This window comes from Lissotriton helveticus, chromosome 1_1 (genome assembly GCF_964261635.1).
Source record: "Lissotriton helveticus chromosome 1_1, aLisHel1.1, whole genome shotgun sequence".
In the NCBI taxonomy this organism is placed as follows: Eukaryota; Metazoa; Chordata; class Amphibia; order Caudata; family Salamandridae; genus Lissotriton; species Lissotriton helveticus.
In genome coordinates this window covers 471,605,667-471,627,274 of record NC_136057.1, presented here as the reverse complement: position 1 = coordinate 471,627,274, position 21,608 = coordinate 471,605,667, and the positions used below count along the sequence as shown (strand labels likewise).

At 43.6% G+C, this 21,608-nt stretch overlaps 1 protein-coding gene across 4 annotated transcripts in view; it reads right to left on the bottom strand.

Annotated features, from left to right (window-relative positions):
• The window catches only part of PACSIN2 (protein kinase C and casein kinase substrate in neurons 2), a 581,107-nt gene that overhangs the window by 362,072 nt on the left and 197,427 nt on the right, over nt 1-21,608 (bottom strand). For all 4 annotated transcript variants that reach the window (XM_078673888.1, XM_078673891.1, XM_078673889.1 and 1 more), the window contains exon 2: nt 8,630-8,729. In XM_078673888.1, the coding sequence (XP_078530014.1) occupies nt 8,630-8,689 (60 nt within the window). In that variant the 5' untranslated portion in view covers nt 8,690-8,729. The remainder of the gene's footprint in view (nt 1-8,629; nt 8,730-21,608) is intronic.

Sequence of the window (21,608 nt, the reverse complement as noted above, 5' to 3'; positions counted from 1 at the left end):
CATTAGAGACTTGAGTATCTTTGTAGGAATTTTTGCCTGTGGCACCTTCCATTCGGATCAGGGTCCAGCGTTCGCCTTTAAGTCGTACAAAAATGCCATGACTTCATTGTGGGTCCAAGTCAAGTTTTTGTCTCCATACAGACCTGAGGGTAATAGTGTTGTGCAACGAATGAACCGAGATTTAAAGCAGTCTTTGACAGCCAGGGTTATAGGCACTGGCAGAAACTGGCTAGCCCATCTAAATAGCGTACAACGTGCACTTGATAATCTCTCTAGAAGGGGGACCCCATACGAAATGCTCTTTGGTATCAAAATGTTCATCCCGGACCTTGAAGGTCTAGACCAGGCGGCGGTTGCTGCGCCCTATGACGTAGATGAACATCGTCATGTTTTACAGAATCTACAAGAGACGAGAAACAGGCTTGCAAAGGAACACTTGACCTCCACATCTGAAGCTGCGTTGCAGATTCCAGTTGTTAGCTGAATACCCAGAGTTGGAGAACTGGTTCGAGAGAAGATCGAAAACAAGAAAGAATTTGGTCCCTCATATCGAGCTCCAGTTTCTGTGCTTGGCGTGCAGGGCAAAAGAACAGTCATTTTACCACCACTTCCGGGTCGTAAAGAAAAGAGGTACATCTCCATTGACAATGTCAAATTACACAGAGTGGCCGATTCTTCTTAGTATGACACCTGCGGTCTCCTGTCCATCTATTTTGAGACATTCTGTTTTGGCCCCGGCTCCTAACACCAGGCCTGACGTTTCACTCGAGATGCCTGCAGTTTCCAGTCCTTTATTGAGTTCTCCACCTGATGCTTGTCTTGATGAGACTGAGTATACTTACCCAACATACTTATCGATGTTGTTTGGCTACCGAGTCCAGATTTTCATTTGACACTGACTCCAACACATCGAAGACCCCTTCAAACATTTCTGTTTTTGCAACATGGTTTAAAAAACATTTTTTGATTCCTCCTTGGACCTACATTTGGTTGGTGCTTTTTTCGATTTACCTTTTCATATCAATTGGATTTGTGGTGTATTTTTTTCGTCTCGTCAACGGACACTATGTTGAAGAGAGAACATCTATTCGACACATTAATGGAACATTGGCTCCCCATTCCTCATCACACAGATTGAAGAGGGACCTGGCTTTTGATTAACATTACTGCTTGGCCCGTCTTAGATAGGATTGTATGGGATGCTGTTAGATTTCAAATCCACGGACCCACTGAGGTTATAAATGTCCCAAATGTCCTAAGGGTTTCTATGGGTGATGTGATTAAACATAATATACGTTCTGATGATTGGGATGTTCAGGCCGTAGAAGCTTTGTTTTCCGATTTGAAATATTATGCTGCCTTTGATGCTGAAGATTTGTATTTAGATCAGCAAATTATGGTGATTTGTTTTGTTATCAACATTTTGGCAATCACTACCTGCATAAGGCAAACACCAGGAGGAATATGGTTAATTATACGCAATGGGAACATTGTCCCGCTTATGTTGAAGGCAGCTCCAGTTCTCTTTTAAAGAGGTTCACCTACTTTACTGATTTTAATCAGTCAAATCCCAATGCATTTTATTTTAAAATGACCGAAAAGTCCACTTCAAAGGTTAGACTTACCCACACGAAATTATTATATTCAAAGTCCTTTCTAGACCAAGTGGCTGTTGGAGGCTATGAATTGTGGAAGGATACTATAGATCTTAAATCTGTTTGGGGTTCTAAAAGTTGGCAAGTGCAAGGCACTGAGGCTTTGCATCGTGCAGGTCTCATCCCGAACCATATGTTGTTTTTGAATTCTACAATTTCACAAACGACTTGCTTTGGATTGGCTGCTACTAAAAAATTAAATGCTCCTTCTTTACCTGAATTAGAGGAATACTCCGGTTGGAATAATAATACACATTTTTCAATTAGATATTTACAGACGCTGCTACTGAATTCTACCTTTAACATATCCAGCTTGGATCCTAAGGGTTGGTTGCTTTGGCACAAAAGTGCAGTGCAGATTCTTGTCAACATAGTTTTCTGGGTTTAGCTCAAGGATACACACAGGTTAGGGTGGATCCCCGTTTTGACAGTGGCCATTCTGTGACTACCTATATTGTAGGCAAATTATGTCAGAGTTGGCTCAAAGATTCCACTTTAGCGTCAGTTAAGCTGCATTTGTCTATATTGACTGACGATGTTGATCTAAATGATTTCGTCAAGGCCCCGGCAGGTCCAAAAGGTGGATATATGCTATTTACAACAAATTTTGGAAACTGTCCTAGATTGAGGCTGCTTCCCGCTTGCGAACTATAGATCAGGCAAATTTCGAAAAAGTGCTAGCAGTTGTAGATAATAGCATTAACAAGCTTTCTTGCCGCATTTATACATTGGATAATATTGTTTCATCTGTTGATATTGTGCAGGATGATGTCTCTGTTTTTTACCATGGTCAAAATCAATTGCGTTCCATTATGCAATTTGCATTGACTTTGCAAACGTTGGAAGCAGGAAAAGTGCCCTGGCACTACAGGAACACGCCATCTTTGTTAGCCCCTTTTAATTTGACTGAAAAACAACGTTTTATGTCTATGAAAGATGCAACTTTTTCTATGTTACATATTGAAAAGCTAGAACCGTTGCAATTCTCTGTGGCAGAAACAAATTCTGCAGTGTGGCTAGTCCATGGGTTAATAACATTACCTTTCCCTCTGTTCAAGTTTGAGGCCTGCATGAAGTACTACGCAATAGGCAGATATGAACCTCTGGGTACCGCTTATCTCCATGAAGCTTGGTCACTACCTTTTACCTATAGGTGACTGAGGGAGGGAAAATAGGTTTATTTGAATGGAGAGGATTGCACTACAACACCAGACCACTCATTAATGTGTAGGAATATCCAATTACATGGCTTTTGTAATCAGAATGAGCCTAATTTGGCCTGTGTTTTAAAAGGTGCACCTGCTATCATACCCACATTCACATTACTAGCAAACGGTAGTTATTTACTCTTAAATAAGAGGATTGTTGTGGGATGTTAGCCGGCATTTCTTACGTGGTTACAGTCAGTGAACGTGTAGTCTGCTGTAAAAAACGTAATGTTTCCTCCTCCACATGGGAAGCTGGATGTTTCCATCGGGCCGGCGATTCAGACCTTGAAAGCAGAGTTCAACAAGATGAGTCGCATAAGAGATCTATTGTCTCAAAAAGAGTCACCCCCACATCTTCTCGTGAAACGTTTGTCCTTCACGTGGCAAACACCCGCACAGAGGTGCATGCTTTATTAAATACGGATTTGCCCTTGCATTTCGGTGAATTAATTCACACTATCTTTAATGCGTCCTCCACCACAGGGCTGGCTCACTTTTTTAAAGTTGTTAGCAGTGGCCTTGCGACTTATTTTTAAACTAGATTTGGTGTGTTCCCACCTTTTTTTCATTCGATTTTTTCGAGCCTATTTGGTGGGTTTCCCTTGATGCTCGCTTTGGTTGCAGGCGTACTTCACTGCTTTGTTTATTTCAAAAAGGATGCACGTCCTGTGTTGCAAGACGATCTGCCACGGCTGTTGCTGCTCCGCAACCGAATGCTTGAATATTATGGAGCGCTGCCTCTTGCTACATTGAGTGCAGCTTATGGATTATCGTTTCGATTTTCCTTTTTCACATGCGTCCAGCCTGTCTTTCATTGCCTGCGTTGCGATTTCGACTGGGCCCCGCATTTGTGTCTCTGCAAAACAGTGTCTCCCAACGCGGATTATGATCAACTGATGAGCCCTTTAGTTGCTCATGAATTGCTTTGTTCTGGCGGAGGGATTATGGCCTTTGCAGCGATGCATGGAGTACTGGGACGTTGGAATGTTTTCACAGCGACGCTTGATTGCTTGGCACGCAGTAACATTGAAGAAAACCCAAGTTGTCCTCTGATGGTGCTAGAGGCTCAGGTTATTAAGGAACATGTATGTTTCTTCCCATTGCTGAATTGGATGGCTGAAATGTTTTCAGATGAGAACAATGACTTCCTATTGGAGGCTGTTGCAACGTGCTTTGCATATACATTGTTGGAGTGAGATGTGTTGTCGCTTCTCTCTCTTCCATGGCCGAGGCCACATGTTGGAAATCGTATTTTTTTATCGTCTTCATTTTTTTTCCACCTAGGCCTGTTGACTTCCCTATGCCCGTGGGTAAAATTGCTTGATTTGAGGTATTTTTAATTTTTGGAGTTTGCTCCCGTTTTTTCAATGTGGCAATTTGAACTTGGTTCTGACTGTTGTTCTTGAACTCTGCTTTCCAAATTTGCCCCCTTCTTATCCGTGCTAAGATCAAGGGAGGATGTCATGGGGCTGAGCCTTGCATTCACACAGTGTTAAGCGCTTCGAAAGGGGTACGTCGGTATTGGGCACTATGAATCCGGTTCAGGACAAGCCGGAAGTCTGTGCCACAGTTGAGTGGGTAGGCCTCCATGCCTACTCTTGGGCTGACCCACACCTATGGCCTGTCCGCAGGGTCTGTCCGCAGCGGGTACAGTCCGCGGAGCTTGGCCGAGCGGAGCATTTCCACAATTTACATCTTATCCTTTCACTACGATGAACACCCGTTCCTCGTGGAGAAACTCCTTCCTTTGCACCCCATTAAATAAGGGGGCGCTCACTTAGATATCTCCTCTAGCAATACATTTACTCCTGCTTTTTGCAGCAATAGATGTACTGGTGTTGAAAAGGTGGGAAAAGCCGTTCACAATACTTGTGAATACACACCGTCATAGGAATCTCTGCGTGGTCTGTGCCTCTTTCATGGGCACCATCGGTCTGGACCCCCCTGCCGCCTCACTTGCCCCCACCTCCTGTAGGCAGATAAAGGGCATGTGCGCTGCGCAGAGGACTTCCTTGACGCACTCCGTCCTACTAAGGGAACGGGGCTGTAAATGACTAAAAGACAAATACCACACAGACTCCTGGCGGTGGAAGTCCCCAGCACCACTTTACCTGCACGTAAATCAATCATAACTTACAACATTGTCCAAAGATAACATTGTTTTTCCTTGCGGACATAGGGTATGATTGGAGGGGGTAGATGGCTTGAAATCAGCCCTCTCTGAGAGCTCTACTTTTCTTTACATTGAAGCACCTAAACGTCCATGAGGTGCTTATGGGCGAAAGACGCACAAGAGCAGTGGGTTAGAGTTGAATCTTCCTTGATAGCTGCCAATCAACAGGCCAGGTGTGGGGCGTTGGAGCACAAACTCAGTACTCTGGAACACCAACTGACGCTGGTTAACTGATTTCAAAGACCAATGCCTTTAGAAAGACAAGCATTTGCAATGCAATAGGTCTCGCATTTATGCAAGTTTAAGCTATTGGCATTGTAAATGACAATGCCTTTTATTTATGTTTTAAAAAGCAAAACATAAAAGGCATTGTCATTTACAATGACAATAGCTCAAACTCGTGTAAATGTGAGACCTATTGCATTGCAAATGCTTGTTTTACAAATACGAACAGGCGCACACTGAACCAAGAATGGCCATCTAACACAAAACTGGAAAGCATTTGATCTCAAACGCAAAGTCACTCTGATTCACCAGACACTGACTTGTTTCAAGACATACTGCCAAATAGAACAGACAGCTTTGTATCAGCTTCCACTAATGCATCAATGTAATCCCTATGTTTCCAAAGTGCACAACAAAACCACGTATAAGCCATTCTCCTTTCTAAAGAGTTGCAACATGCTTCTTGCATAGTCCTGTACTGCTCAATAGTCCCTCAGAAGACCGTCAACCACACGCCTGCTGCCAAAGAGCTCAAAGGATTTGGAAGATTCAAACATATCACACCCATAAAAAAAGTATAAAAATAAGAAATCAAGGAGCTAAAAAAGCTACTCTATGACTTTGAGGATGAACAATAACACCTCACTACATGGTAGGCTTGCATCATCACTCCTGCAGTTCAGAAAATACCCGAAGATCCTCCTCTCCAAACAGCAATTCATCGATGACTTAGGACACTTATTGCTAGTTTAACCCATATTTTCAGGTCCACAGCTTAACTGTTTTGAACACCAGCGCTCCCCTTAGTCAAAATATCTACTCCTTATAGGCACATCTAAGCAAGGATGTCAGTCTGCGAATTACTTAGCATAAACCTGTTGACCTACATTACATATATTTAATACATTATTTAAAATGTAAAACTAATGGTTTACACTGACCTGTTCAAAGTGGTGGTCATAAATAGTTACTCTAACCTGCACTAAGTGAGCAAGCGAAGCAAGCCCAATTACCTCAAGTGGGGTTGGGGGAAGTATCACCTACCAACACTGACAAACTATTTTGAAAAAATTGGGCCATATCACACATCTTCCAGGCAGAGATAAATGCCAGCTTTTTAAAAAATAGTTAATTTTTCATTTATTGGGGGGGGGGGGGGGGGGCGAAGAGGAGGTACGGGGCAGCCAATTGCTGCCAGTCCCCCAGCCTTTAAAAAAAATAATTAGAAAGCACTTTTGCTTTTTACATTTTTTATTTTTTAATTTACCAATCCATCTTGGAAGGGAAAGCAAGAAAAAAAATGCCTTCACCATTCAGTAGATTTGCATACATAATGGCATTAGCCTGTCCTAATGGCATTAGCCGGTCAACACGCCTTTGCGCACGTCAACACGCCTGTGCTCATGTCAACATGCCTGTAGTGGCCACATCGGACTTTTTTTGTTTTTGCCATGCTACACAGCAACGTGATGAAGCTGTAAAGCATCACCAAAAGGCCCAAAGTTCCAAAGGAGAGACCTATTGCTTTTGACCATGCTTTTTTTTTTTTTATTAAATGCATGTTTGGATGCTCATCATCTGCTTTCATCATGTTCTCCCTGCACTAAGGAATACATTTTGACTTTCTATGCTAAGACGTGGATCCAGTGTTCACTGTGCTACTCAAACAAAGCTGCACCCGGCTGAAGCTCAAATAGGCCATAATCGGTCTCAAGATGTATCAGTTCAGACAGGACCTGGCTTGGTAGCTCAGGCTGGATCATTCGCAGTGGAGCAAGAACCAAGGCGTATTTACATGTAGCTGTGTCAAATGTGAGTGACAAAGAGCAAAAATGACTGACTGTGGCTGAGATTAAGTCAAGCATTTCATCCATCACTTTTTTGTATTCTTGATTCTGCAAAAATTGCCACCTTTGCACCTTAGGTCGGCCGTCATGCCAGACATGCCAACAATCTGCAAAAAGAATGTGGGGCTCATCATTTCAGTAATACTCAGAATCTGCCAATTAGGAGAGGGTCCGCTTATGCAGAAAGGCCTACAATTTCATAAGAATGACCCCCTTTGCATCAGCAGTGAGCCTGAATGTGCTGTAGATGACTACTGCAACTTTTTCTCAAATCCTTGAAGTCTCGTGGCATATAAGCCACAAAATCCAAAAAGCACCAAATATACAACTTTTAAACTACAATTAGCAAAAATCTCAGAGTAAACACCAAAACAAACTACACTACACATCCTTATTACTCCCAAAGTGCACTGCTTGCGATCATTAGTTGATCACAATCTCTTTGCTGTACATACTAAATCGCCAATTTTGAACATTGCGAATCTCCAGCCAAAAACCGCACCCCCTAACACATGGTTAATAACCATTAGCTGATCACTTTGCATCGTCCTAGTAGGATATTATGATTTACTGGAACATGCTTATTAGTAGCAAAAGGCAGGTGGGCAGTCTCTTTCCTGCCGTGGCAAGCTCTTTGTGGGATTCTCTATGTGAAGGATTTAGATGCATTCGACATCTAATTCTGTTCCTCAAAGCTCTAAAAACATACTGGTTTTGTAAGAAAACTGCTGGTTTGACCTGAAGCTATCGCTTATTCGCTCCTTCTGTAGTTTTCAGCAGGATATCAATTGCCAATTGAATTCAATCACCATTTTTTGGCAAACTGCGAACTCCGCACGATAAGAAAGCGACCCATCTGGGACAGAGGACGCTCCCAACTATTTGATGACCCAAAAGAGCAGGCCAAATACCTGAACGGCCCGTCAGCCCAAGAAATTGAAACTTCTCAAGCAGGCACCAGCAAAACGAGAGAACAATATTCTAACACAATAAAATCAAGCTGCTCAATGTCCAGAAAACTGGTCATCGGCCCATCATGGTGAGCATACCAAAGCCAGCATCAACCGAAAGCGGACGAAAATTAAAAGACCTTATCTTCCAAAACACATAATATAGGTATGTAAGCTGACAGACTTCTCACAAGCCAGTGGGGAAGATACTGTGCAAAAGTACGTCAGAGCAGTAAGATTAACCTGGAGTCACTTGAGTGGTCAGGTGTGTGTGGTGGGAAAAAAGAACAAAGAGCACAAGCACTAAAAGGACCCTACTTCCTGGGTCAAGGCACCTCTTAAAGTGAAATGGAGGTGGAGTGTAAGTGTGGAAGGTACATGACACTTACTCAATCAAGTGTAGTTGGCTAGAAGTCCTGTCAAATAAAAAGCATTCCTCTCCAGTTCCAGTAAGTGTCTGTGAATTTAAAGTATCGAGATCAAGGCAAAGGTTTATCACAAGGAAATCTGCAGAAACGGAACACCGAGGGGAACCTGCGACGGCGCTAAAATTAGTATAAACCGTACTTACTTCCCAGAAGCTGTCACTCGACACTTCTATCCCAACCGAGTCCTCGTAGGAGCCCGACATCCTCGTGTGCAGTCAGTCGTCAAATGTGGATGTTTAAAATCTGCGAGAGAAAAACACAATTTCAGAAAGGAAGATTGTCTAAAACGCGACTACATTCAGTTATACATTACAAATGATTTTGTAGATTTTTAAATGCAAAAAGCTATCAAGTAAGGTACGAAAACATAAGTTCAGGGGTCGGCCTTGATCAGAGCCACAGGCTTCCCTTTTGCTTCACCGGTTCTACTTCAACAGCAGTGAATTGAGGCTACATGTGGCGATCTGTGAAGTTAGACTACAGTCCAAGTGCTTTCTACCTAACGCAGCATCACAATTCGCACAAGTCGTCTATCTCCTCGACGGTCGGTGAAATAAGTCCAAGGACTGAATGTACCAGTGTGTGAGCTCGTCTATGAAATCAGGATGAGCACAGCATGCACCAGTGTGTGAGCTCGTCTGTGAAATCAGGATGAGCACAGCATGCACCAGTGTGTGAGCTCGTCTGTGAAATCAGGATGAGCATAGCAAGCACCAGTGTGTGAGCTCGTCTGTGAAATAAGGATGAGCACAGCATGCACCAGTGTGTGAGCTCGTCTGTGAAATCAGGATGAGCACAGCATGCACCAGTGTGTGAGCTCGTCTATGAAATAAGGCTGAGCACAGCATGCACCAGTGTGTGAGCTCGTCTGTGAAATCAGGATGAGCACAGCATGCACCAGTGTGTGAGCTCGTCTGTGAAATCAGGATGAGCACAGCATGCACCAGTGTGTGAGCTCGTCTGTGAAATAAGGATGAGCACAGCAAGCACCAGTGTGTGAGCTCGTCTGTGAAATAAGGATGAGCACAGCAAGCACCAGTGTGTGAGCTCGTCTGTGAAATCAGGATGAGCACAGCATGCACCAGTGTGTGAGCTCGTCTGTGAAATGAGGATGAGCACAGCATGCACCAGTGTGTGAGCTAGTCTGTGAAATCAGGATGAGCACAGCATGCACCAGTGTGTGAGCTCGTCTGTGAAATCAGGATGAGCACAGCATGCACCAGTGTGTGAGCTCGTCTGTGAAATCAGGATGAGCACAGCATGCACCAGTGTGTGAGCTCGTCTGTGAAATCAGGATGAGCACAGCATGCACCAGTGTGTGAGCTCGTCTATGAAATAAGGCTGAGCACAGCATGCACCAGTGTGTGAGCTCGTCTGTGAAATCAGGATGAGCACAGCATGCACCAGTGTGTGAGCTCATCTGTGAAATAAGGATGAGCACAGCAAGCACCAGTGTGTGAGCTCGTCTGTGAAATAAGGATGAGCACAGCAAGCACCAGTGTGAGCTCGTCTGTGAAATCAGGATGAGCACAGCATGCACCAGTGTGTGAGCTCGTCTGTGAAATCAGGATGAGCATAGCATGCACCAGTGTGTGAGCTCGTCTGTGAAATCAGGATGAGCACAGCATGCACCAGTGTGTGAGCTCGTCTGTGAAATCAGGATGAGCACAGCATGCACCAGTGTGTGAGCTCGTCTGTGAAATCAGGATGAGCACAGCATGCACCAGTGTGTGAGCTCGTCTGTGAAATCAGGATGAGCACAGCATGCACCAGTGTGTGAGCTAGTCTGTGAAATCAGGATGAGCATAGCATGCACCAGTGTGTGAGCTCGTCTGTGAAATAAGGATGAGCACAGCAAGCACCAGTGTGTGAGCTCGTCTGTGAAATAAGGATGAGCACAACATGCACCAGTGTGTGAGCTCGTCTGTGAAATCAGGATGAGCACAGCATTCACCAGTGTGTGAGCTCGTCTGTGAAATCAGGATGAGCACAGCATGCACCAGTGTGTGAGCTCGTCTATGAAATAAGGCTGAGCACAGCATGCACCAGTGTGTGAGCTCGTCTGTGAAATCAGGATGAGCACAGCATGCACCAGTGTGTGAGCTCGTCTGTGAAATAAGGATGAGCACAGCGAGCACCAGTGTGTGAGCTCGTCTGTGAAATAAGGATGAGCACAGCAAGCACCAGTGTGAGCTCGTCTGTGAAATCAGGATGAGCACAGCATGCACCAGTGTGTGAGCTCGTCTGTGAAATCAGGATGAGCATAGCATGCACCAGTGTGTGAGCTCGTCTGTGAAATCAGGATGAGAACAGCATGCACCAGTGTGTGAGCTCGTCTGTGAAATCAGGATGAGCACAGCATGCACCAGTGTGTGAGCTCGTCTGTGAAATAAGGATGAGCACAGCAAGCACCAGTGTGTGAGCTCGTCTGTGAAATCAGGATGAGCACAGCATGCACCAGTGTGTGAGCTCGTCTGTGAAATGAGGATGAGCACAGCATGCACCAGTGTGTGAGCTCGTCTGTGAAATCAGGATGAGCACAGCATGCACCAGTGTGTGAGCTCGTCTGTGAAATAAGGATGAGCACAGCAAGCACCAGTGTGTGAGCTCGTCTGTGAAATAAGTACAAAAGGGGGTGGTGATGGACGGAGCATCTGAATCAAACACTCACACCCAGTCAAAAGATCAGGGTTTAATCCATCACCGTTCTTTAGCCCACTCCGCCACCCCAGTTCAGACATGGCTATATGCAAATCAGTCTGACCCTGTGCCTCATGGGAACAGTCCAGCCCGAACTGCCAAGCCACGTCAAAGAATGGTGATGGATTAAACCCAGATCAGTTGACTGGGGGTGAGTGTTTGATTTGCTCAAACGCTCCGTCCATCATCCCCTTTTGTATCGCTTTGTTCGCCCTAAGTGTGGCAGGGTATGCTCAGACGTGAGTCCCTTGCTCACTTGGCCACTGGATTCAAGATAGCCTGGCTGATGAGGATTATGAATCCGAAACCGGTCCCAAGATGCTTGTTTCCGGTCCATGGAAGACATGGCTTGGCAGTTCGGGCTGGACTGTTCCCATGAGGCACAGGGTCAGACTGATTTGCATATAGCCATGTCTGAAATGGGGTGGCTGAGTGGGCTAAAGAATGGTGATGGATTAAACCCAGATCAGTTGACTGGGGGTGAGTGTTTGATTTGCTCAAACGCTCCGTCCATCATCCCCCTTTTGTATCACTTTGCCTGTGAAATAAGGCCAAGTACAGTATGCACCAGAGTGTGAGCTGGTCTGTGAAATAAGGCCAAGCACAGTATGCACTAGTGTGAGCTCATCTGTGAAATAAGGCTAAGGACAGAGTGCACCAGTGTGTGAGCTGGTCTGTGAAATAAGGCCAAGTACAGTATGCACCAGAGTGTGAGCTGGTCTGTGAAATAAGGCCAAGCACAGTATGCACTAGTGTGAGCTTGTCTGTGAAATAAGGCTAAGGACAGAATGCACCAGTGTGTGAGCTCGTCTGTGAAATAAGGCCAAGCACAGTATGCACTAGTGTGAGCTTGTCTGTGAAATAAGGCTAAGGACAGAATGCACCAGTGTCTGAGCTGGTCTGTGAAATAAGGTCAAGTACAGTATGCACCAGAGTGTGAGCTGGTCTGTGAAATAAGGCCAAGCACAGTATGCACTAGTGTGAGCTCGTCTGTGAAATAAGGCTAAGGACAGAATGCACCAGTGTGTGAGCTCGTCTGTGAAATAAGGCCAAGCACAGTATGCACTAGTGTGAGCTCGTCTGTGAAATAAGGCTAAGGACAGAATGCACCAGTGTGTGAGCTAGTCTGTGAAATAAGGCCAAGCACAGTATGCGCTAGTGTGAGCTTGTCTGTGAAATAAGGCTATGGACAGAATGCACCAGTGTGTGAGCTCGTCTGTGAAATAAGGCTCAGCACAGCATGCACTCGTGTGAGCTTGTCTGTGAAATAAGACTAAGGACAGAATGCACCAGTGTGTGAGCTCGTCTGTGAAATAAGGCCAAGCACAGTATGCACTAGTGTGAGCTTGTCTGTGAAATAAGGCTATGGACAGAATGCACCAGTGTGTGAGCTCGTCTGTGGAATAAGGCTAAGGACAGAATGCACCAGTGTGTGAGCTCGTCTGTGAAATAAGGCTCAGCACAGCATGCACTAGTGTGAGCTCGTCTGTCATATAAGACTAAGGACAGAATGCACCAGTGTGTGAGCTCGTCTGTGATATAAGGCTAAGGACAGAATGCACCAGTGTGTGAGCTCGTCTGTGAAATAAGGCTCAGCACAGCATGCTCATTCAAATATGGATACAAAGTGGTGAGTTGCACACCTATGTAATCGCTTTTCTCCAAGTAAACCAAATGTCATGTACTCTCTCAATTAAACCTGCTCGGTGTGCTAGCTTCCTCTGCGCTCTGTCCACTTGCGCTGCAAACATGATAAGAACACAAGGGAACCGCATTACGATTCCCATCAAGCTGCACAACCATTAATTCGGAACGAATCCAATGAATTAAATCCATAAGACGCTTTCTCCACAATTTTATCCTTTTATGTTTTTCCTTTGTACTCCTTAGTTTCCTTCAATTCATTTTACTAATTTCTGTTGTATTTCATCATTCTTCAAAAAAATCACAAGAACGTAGTATGCTTCCACATGTCACGCTTTATTTTAAAAACACCCAATGCATTTCGGGTATGAAACCCTTCTTCGGGGGTATCGTGACACATGTTCCTTTCTCTTTAAAATAAACATTTTCCGAGATTTCATGCTTCTTAAGTCACTAAGCTCCCTTCTATCTCGCGGCAAAAACTCCGAACTACTTCCTCCGGTATCAAACAGCTTGATACCGGAGGAAGTAGTTCGGAGTTTTTGCCGCGAGATAGAAGGGAGCTTAGTGACTTAAGAAGCATGAAATCTCGGAAAATGTTTATTTTAAAGAGAAAGGAACATGTGTCACGATACCCCCGAAGAAGGGTTTCATACCCGAAATGCATTGGGTGTTTTTAAAATAAAGCGTGACATGTGGAAGCATACTACGTTCTTGTGATTTTTTTGAAGAATGATGAAATACAACAGAAATGAGTAAAATGAATTGAAGGAAACTAAGGAGTACAAAGGAAAAACATAAAAGGATAAAATTGTGGAGAAAGCGTCTTATGGATTTAATTCATTGGATTCGTTCCGAATTAATGGTTGTGCAGCTTGATGGGAATCGTAATGCGGTTCCCTTGTGTTCTTATCAGCACAGCATGCACCAGGTATGTGTGAGCTAGTCTGTGAAATAAGGCTAAGCACAGAAAGAAACCAGCGTGTGAGCGCATCTGTGGAATGAGGCTGAGCGCAGCATGAACCAGCGTGGGAATTCGTCTGTGAAATAAGGCTGAACACAGCATGCACCAGTGTGTGAGCTTGTCTGTGAAATAAGGCTCAGCACAGTATGCACCATTGTGTGAGCTTGTCTGTGAAAAAAGGCCAAGCACAGTATGCACCAGTGTGTGTGCTAGTCAGTGAAATAAGGCTAAGCACAGCATGCAACAGTCTGTGAAGTCGTCTGTGAAATAAGGCTGAGCACAGCATGCGCCAGTTTGTGAACTCGCTGTTCACTGATCCAGGCACTGCTGGGTCACAGTGGGCTCAAAGAGCTCCTAAATACTTATTCTGACAAAGAATCAGTCAGTAATGATTACGATACAAAAGAACACATTATGGTAGGCATGATGATAATTTAGGGGCGAGAGGGGAATCGCAGCCCTTTACATTTGGGATTATGTGGTGCTGTGTGTCCTTCGTGAGACTACGTTCTAGTGTTCAGTGCTATAATAGGGGGTTAATTGATGCTGGTGCTTTCCGGTACTCGGCACCGGCACTTATTTAACACTGGAACATATTTATTAAAGTTCACTACATGGAGGCGCTGTCAAGTCTATGAAAAAACTAACAACACCTCAAAGCTTCTCAGGCTATTGTTAGCTTAGGGTCACCCAGAATACTTCAAATGAACAAGTTACTTCGGTAATGCTTTTTCTTGTGGATACCGTATCTGCATGTGGATTCCTCACTGACCCACCCGCCTCCCCGTTGCCTGCCTGTTTATACCAAAAAACGTATTGTCATGAAATCCATGTATTTTATTGTTATTTGAAATAATAGGATGCTAGTCACCAGGAAATGTCTATATTTTAGAATTTCCAGTTTCTTTATTTAAAATGTATACTGTGTAGACTTGTGGAAATGTTGTCAATTCACTCTTTCGCCTCGAAGGCATGGAAAAAATGGGTGGAACCGACGTCAGTATGCTGACGAGGTCTTCATATGGCTCCGATGACATTGCGCAGGGTCGTGAACGGAGCCGTGCCATTGTGACGTCCTTGTTGACGTGGGAGAGCTATGGAGAAAAGTTTACGTGGAATGCTGCACAAGGGGTAATTCAAAATGTGAGGAATCCACAGGCAGATGTATCCATCAGAATTTCACATTTGCAGGACTGTAATCGTAAGCTAGTGCTGTTGGTACTAGTATTTGACAGCACTGGCAGGTACCATCGGAAATGCAAGCTAAGGTAGCCTCCGGAGAAATATCCTGAGCCTTGGCAATTATTTATAAAATAGGCACTGGCTGTAACTTCAGGCAACAGACCATTCACAACTGATTTGTAAACACGTTGTATGCCAACAGTAGGTTTGCTTAGTTTATTTAACTTAGTTGTTTCAATTAGTTTTTTTGTTGTTTTTTTCAGAAGTAGACTGAGGCCACAAATCACATAAGGAACACATCACCTCAACAACCTGCATCTTGACTATAGAAAAGCACTGGATGAACAGCACAAACATAATAATGATGACTCAAACTATTATCTGCAAATGACCACCGAGCCTCTGCAACCATTAAGGCTTATAGCCCAATGCTAACACCTGGAATTTTGGTGGGTCGCCAAAGAGCCAATGGTCCAGTACCTCCAGGTTACAACCATGTGAGGTCTCTCTCATGGGATAAGTGAAGATTCCTGCAGGGTGACAGCAGGAACCTGCCAGGGGTAGAGGTCTATTCCCACATTTTTACTGTTTTTACTGTCAGTTGGAAGAGTTGTGGGGAGTTAGCACCTTTTTGAACCCTTGCTCAGAAGAGGACTGTAGTTTAGTCTGTGTTGATGGTTACCACTCTGTGGCAGAGCATCAGAAGAAACATTTTTATGAACATAAGACCAGTTTAAGCTGTTGTATTTTTATGTGAATGATCAATTTTGATCAGCTCCAAAAGTAACTAATCAAGAGGGCACACACTGTGATGAACTTTCCCTTCACTCATCCTACCCCAAAGTCTGTACTCTGAAGAATCAGTCAGCTTCATAATACAAGGCTGCTTTAGGCAGAAATGACATCATACGGGAAGGTTGAGAGGAAGTAAGCTGTCACTAGAGATGGGTGAACAGGAACATGTTCAGGCTGACTCTCCAGTGCTCTGCTAAGTAGTGCTCCGCAGGCACGTGCGTCTATTGTCCAAAATGCCTCTAGAACCTCCTAGATGACATGGCACTTTTTCCATCAAGCGGTCTCTACATCCTATTCTAAGTGTTCTGTGTCAGTGGTTAATGCGCAATACCTGTGTGTAGAATGTTGTTTGCTAATGGTTCCTGACGGCCCTTAAATAGAGTATAATGTACTCTATTTGGATAACCAAGTTAGTCCTTCTGAGCATTTGACTTTTCAGGGTAGCAAAGGTGAGTAAGCTGATCTCAATACCACGAATTCAGGAAGGTTGGACACCTCCCCACGGGACAGAGAGGCATCCTGGATCAGCCACCCTCACTGCATCAGCCATATTAAATGTTATTGGCACAGCATCATAACCTCACTCTCAATTTCTGATGCTGCTTCATGAAGATGAAATCCAACATTTCCTGCTGCAGAGGGGAGCTGTTACTCTACATGCACACGCAGTTACTCTACATGCACACCGGGCGATTCAAGAGTAAACTGGTACCAAAGGCAACACGCCGAGCACACATGCCTGCTGGGATGAGAACTAAAATGCATATGCAATAAGGTTCAAAACTGCCTAAAACAGGAGTTTTGCCGTATGAGTTACCCGTGCTGAAGGAAAAGCGGAATAACGAGGGAGAAACAGTAAACGTCTGCCAGATAAAGTAAGAATGGGTCCTCATGGAGTAACGCTATAAGCAGGAGAGAAGCAGGTTCAGATGAGTAGATAAAAGGGAACTTGTGGAAGTGGGCAGTGCCAGGAGGGCATGAATGTGCATGCTGCAAGCCCACATACACTGCATTGGGTGTTTAGAGCAGCACTGGATAACCATACAGGCAGTTTCCATTCCCACCACACATTGATTGTAAATGGGAGAGTACCAGGGCACAGGATTACTTTCACTGATATGCCGAAGCGGAGAATATAAACATTATAGTATTGATCTCTCCGGAGGCACATTCCCAGTCTTCATTATGGGTGGGTGGAAGATGTGTCTCATCACAACTATGCCCTAGCCTGGCTGTCGGTCCAGTAGCAGGTGGTATTTAAACCCCTTTGCACTCAAGGTCTTGTATGGAAACAGTCCATCCTTCAAAGAAATTGCCTGTGCTTACTGCCCTTCCACGCATTTATGTTCATCAGTGGTTAACCCACAGACTTCCCCGCTTTACCGGGAGCAACTGAAAAAGGAAGACTTTTCAGTGTGGGACTCTTTTCTATGGAGAAAAGTCTAGCTTCTTAAGATTTCATAATTTCTCTAAAATACACATTATTCAATCCTAACAAACCCCACTGCCTTCTAACATTCATACCAAGCACATAAGATCACGCACATCTCATACTATTTACTAGCTGAATGTGGGGTCTTTAAGGGCTGTAAGAGACGGCAATGTATTTATATTTTCCAGCATCTTCCCAGTGGAATGCAAGGGAACATACATTTTTAAATGAACTTGACGATACAAACAAGCTGAAGGTGCATGTGATAGACCGAGATAAGAATAACAAACTCCATTTATATGTTGAAAAGTTAAAGGACATTTGGATGTAGGTCCTGAAGATGAAAGTCGCCAGTTGTTTTCTCCACCGAAACATGTGCATACTGTTTGTTATCAAGTCCCCTGGCTTAGACACAACAATGGAAGACTAAAAATAGTGGTCTCGATGTTGGGTAAGAGAATTTCTGGGGGAGGAAGGATGTTAGTTCTGAGTCTGTGTGATCTTGTGTGCATGGCATGAATGTGAGAAAGGAGTGGGGTTTGTAATGATAGAACAATATGTCTGTATAAAAATTATTAAATAATAGGAAATGTTGTGATGTAAAGATATTTGATAATGATGTTTGGTATACTGTCAACCATAAAAAAGATGATTTTTTAATGAAGATTAAATACATTTTAGTGAAGATATTGGCGGGTCAGTGTTTATGGAGGATTACGTTCCTGTAAGAATTATACAGGCTATGCGGGAATTTATATTGCTATTTGATGTTTTGTGTCCTTCGTTCCCAAGCCTTTGTGAGGTGGTCGATACACTAATTCCCTTCATTCCGAGTATGGAGTAAAGCAATATACCAACTCATGTCCCACAACAAACCAGTCCTTCTTAATGATATGGAGTGTCTCATACTCTGTGTTATTGCCCTAAGATCTTGGAGCATGTAGACCTCACTACTTCTGAAATTCAACTGTCTTATTGGACGCTGGAGCCTTACATTGTGAAGAGGAGCCTAATTCCACTAGCACAATTCTGGATTCAGGTGTATTCCCCCGGCTTCTCTAGTTGGTAAGCAGTGTGTCATATGGATTGCTAATGCTACCAGCAATCCTGGGCCCCTTCCCCCCGCTGCATGAACTGCAGCAGCAAGGCCCAAGAAACCTCAGTTTCTAAATGTGCAGTACCTTATCAGGGTCACTCCTTGAATCTCCACCAAGGACTCCACCTTTGAGTCCATTAAACAAGATATCACACTTTCATCTCCACCTGTGACACCTTCCTTTTTACCTCTTCTGGGCCCTCCTAAATGGAAGGCATACTGTGTTTAATGCTTTTGGTAGAGGCTTGGACCTCAGTATGTAGATCCTGGAACAGCGATCCCCCTGGGTCATGTTGGCAGTACAGGGATCCCAGCATCACTCACTTTCCCAAATCTTTTACGGGAAAAAGGCCTTCTGGCTGCAAAGTCTTTTTTTCTCTCTAGCCCCTCCTTCTACTTAACCTTTTTAGTCAGCAATTTACACAGAGAGTTACCTCCAAGCACCGGTCAGGCCTACTGTCCAATTCACTGAAACCGTGGTTTGCCTCGAAAGGAGGAAAGGACCCTTCGGAAGAGAGAAAGTATCCTACAGTGTGCTGTAATCATTGAGCAATGTGCTGCCAATAGTGGTTATAGACAATTACACCGCCCTACACCAACACTCTCCCCCCCCCCACCCCCCTCCCCCCGGCTCACTTCGCTACCACACCAGGCCAGCCACCACAGAGGACAATCATCTCTCTCTCTCTCTCTCTCTCAGAGAGTGTTCCCCATGGGCCACATGTTGAAATAGCAGAGTTCATGTGTCGGCTCTTTGGTATTGGCCGGCACGACCAGCACACGCCCTCTGAAGCAGTGCCGCTCAGCATCACCACCCATTCCAATCTGAACTCAGACACAGGATTTGCTAGCATATTAATCAGGTAAAAATCACCACAATCAAAACACTACTATCACCAGTTTCCTTTTTCAGTAGCAGATCAAAAGGTCACCATACTGACCTGCATCCAGTTTTGGAAGAAGGCTATCAGTTTGTTTGTTAACTCAAACACTAAAACACATTTTGACATTATAGGCAGGCAGGGCTGCATTAAACACCAAATGAATAGAAGGCAACTTTATTACAATAAACACAACCTCTGAATGAACAGCAATCATTTCACGACCCAAAATGTATGCAATATGCTGACCCTATTTTAAGATTAACAAGATATTAATTGTTCATCTTATTTAAATTCCTTTACTAGTGGACAGCCGACGTACTGAGAAATTATAAGCTGTTTAGAAGAGTTATATCAATGCATTTTTCTAACTTCGTACAATAGGACTTTACTGATATACGTTCTACACAATTACAGTTTCAAAATGTACATGTATTGTTGTTACAGTGTATAACCAACGGCACAAAGTCGTGTAGTGACGCGTCAGCCTTGTGCTTTTCCACAACAATGAAGACGACCCTAGCAAGACTGGGGAAATTTACGCATCAGAACAGGATCGCCCTAAAGGCTGCCAATGAACACAATCAAACTATGGTGAAGAGCACGGCAAATCCAGGGGAAGAAAGCAGCCTGGCCCCCAACAAATACTGAGGTTTTTTCTGCTATTTTAGGGATTTTAACTGAAGTGCCAAGGTGAACAGCTTACAGACTTTTAAAGTAGACAATTTTTATGGATTATTGGGGACTCTAGAAAACTGCACAAGGTCACATGACAATGATTACAGGTGCCAGCTGATCGAGCGGGCACCGGAGGGGGGGGGGGGGGTGCGGGGGTGTCAAGGGGGAAGGATTTGGACATCCACCAAACTTCATCTGAAGCTCTACTATTTATAGTCTGTCTATTTTTCCATTTCTCAACTGTTTTTTCTTTAATGATTTTAATTAATTGTCAGTCAATAAATAAATTCAAACAGTTGTTACAGTGTATTTGTAAATCATGCAAGCAAATATTAAAAATGTCAAATGTTTTCTCAAATGTGCTTACTGGCTTATTTTCACATGCTAATATTTCGGGATTTTTCCATATTCGTTGCAGAATGAGAAGAGAAATCTAAAACAATGTTCTCGTACACCCACTTCTCTGGTGGTGAGAGCAAATGATGAACTGTACCCCAGTACTGCTTCCGGCCTGTCACTAGAATGATTCCTCGCAGTGAGAAAAAAAAAAAATCTGAACTGACAAGAGACTGGTGAGTTTCCCACCCCTGGATATTCTTTGTTAAATTGAGAGCCTTAATACAGTTGTGGTTTCATTTTTTCCATTAATAAATATTCTATACATGATTTATGAACAGATTATCCTCCATATTATTTTGCTATACAGTTCCCAAATGTAACTTATTTTCTTTATTAAAATAATTTCCAATTCAACCAAGGTCTCATTTATCTTGGAGTAAAAAGCATAATTTTTCAGTACTTTATTGAAAAAATGCACACGCAGTGCTTTTAAAACTAAAGTTATTTAGATGATGCGCAAATAATTTTCCACATTTTATCAGATGCCGCCACTTCACTAAATGATGGCCTTCATCCAATGAGAGTTCTAGAACAATAGTTCATCTGATTTACTTCTCACCAGATAGTGGTATTTAAACCTAACAAAGATCGGCTTTCTCTCCACGAAACGTAAACAAAACCTGAACATATCATTGCAATCGGGGTCTTCTATCGTGCAAACACCGCAGAGGTCTGTAACAAACCCCCAATTCTACATGTTAAAGCAGACTTTTAGACGGCACACAATGTTTTCTCTAAAACCCTAGGTTTTGGTCAAGAGCATGGTTTCTAATTTGCGGTTTTCAAAAAAGAATTTACTGTTTGAAAACTTTGCATCTTTATCATACTATCTGAATCAAACTGAACGTTATAAAACAAATTACCTGTGATAAAATAAAATAACTAGATCTAGGACTTCATTTACAAATCACTGGAGCCTTGTGGTTTATTATGGCCCTATTTAACGTCCGTTCAAAATACAATAACATCAGTGTGAAGGTCAAAGTCACGTGGCAGTTTAAAAAATACTGCTTAATGCCCGACATATTCCGTTCAAGAATCAAGTTATAAAACACAACTCGGCCACACTCACGAGGCTCACGGATTTGATCGCTTGTGCTCTGGTTAAGATTACACACTGCACAAAATCAAAAAAGTCTTGAAATACACCAGGTAGACAAATGACATGGCCCTAACTCCACTGTGTAATGTCGAGGGCATATGTAAATTTGGAATCACTGACTACATTTCCTGAGCCTCCGGTTAGGTCACGTGTATCGTGTGTTATCAATGTATGACCCGCATCTAGATGCGGTTTTGTTCACAGAGTGCACGTTACAAGCTACATAAATAAAAAGCAGTAGCACAGCGT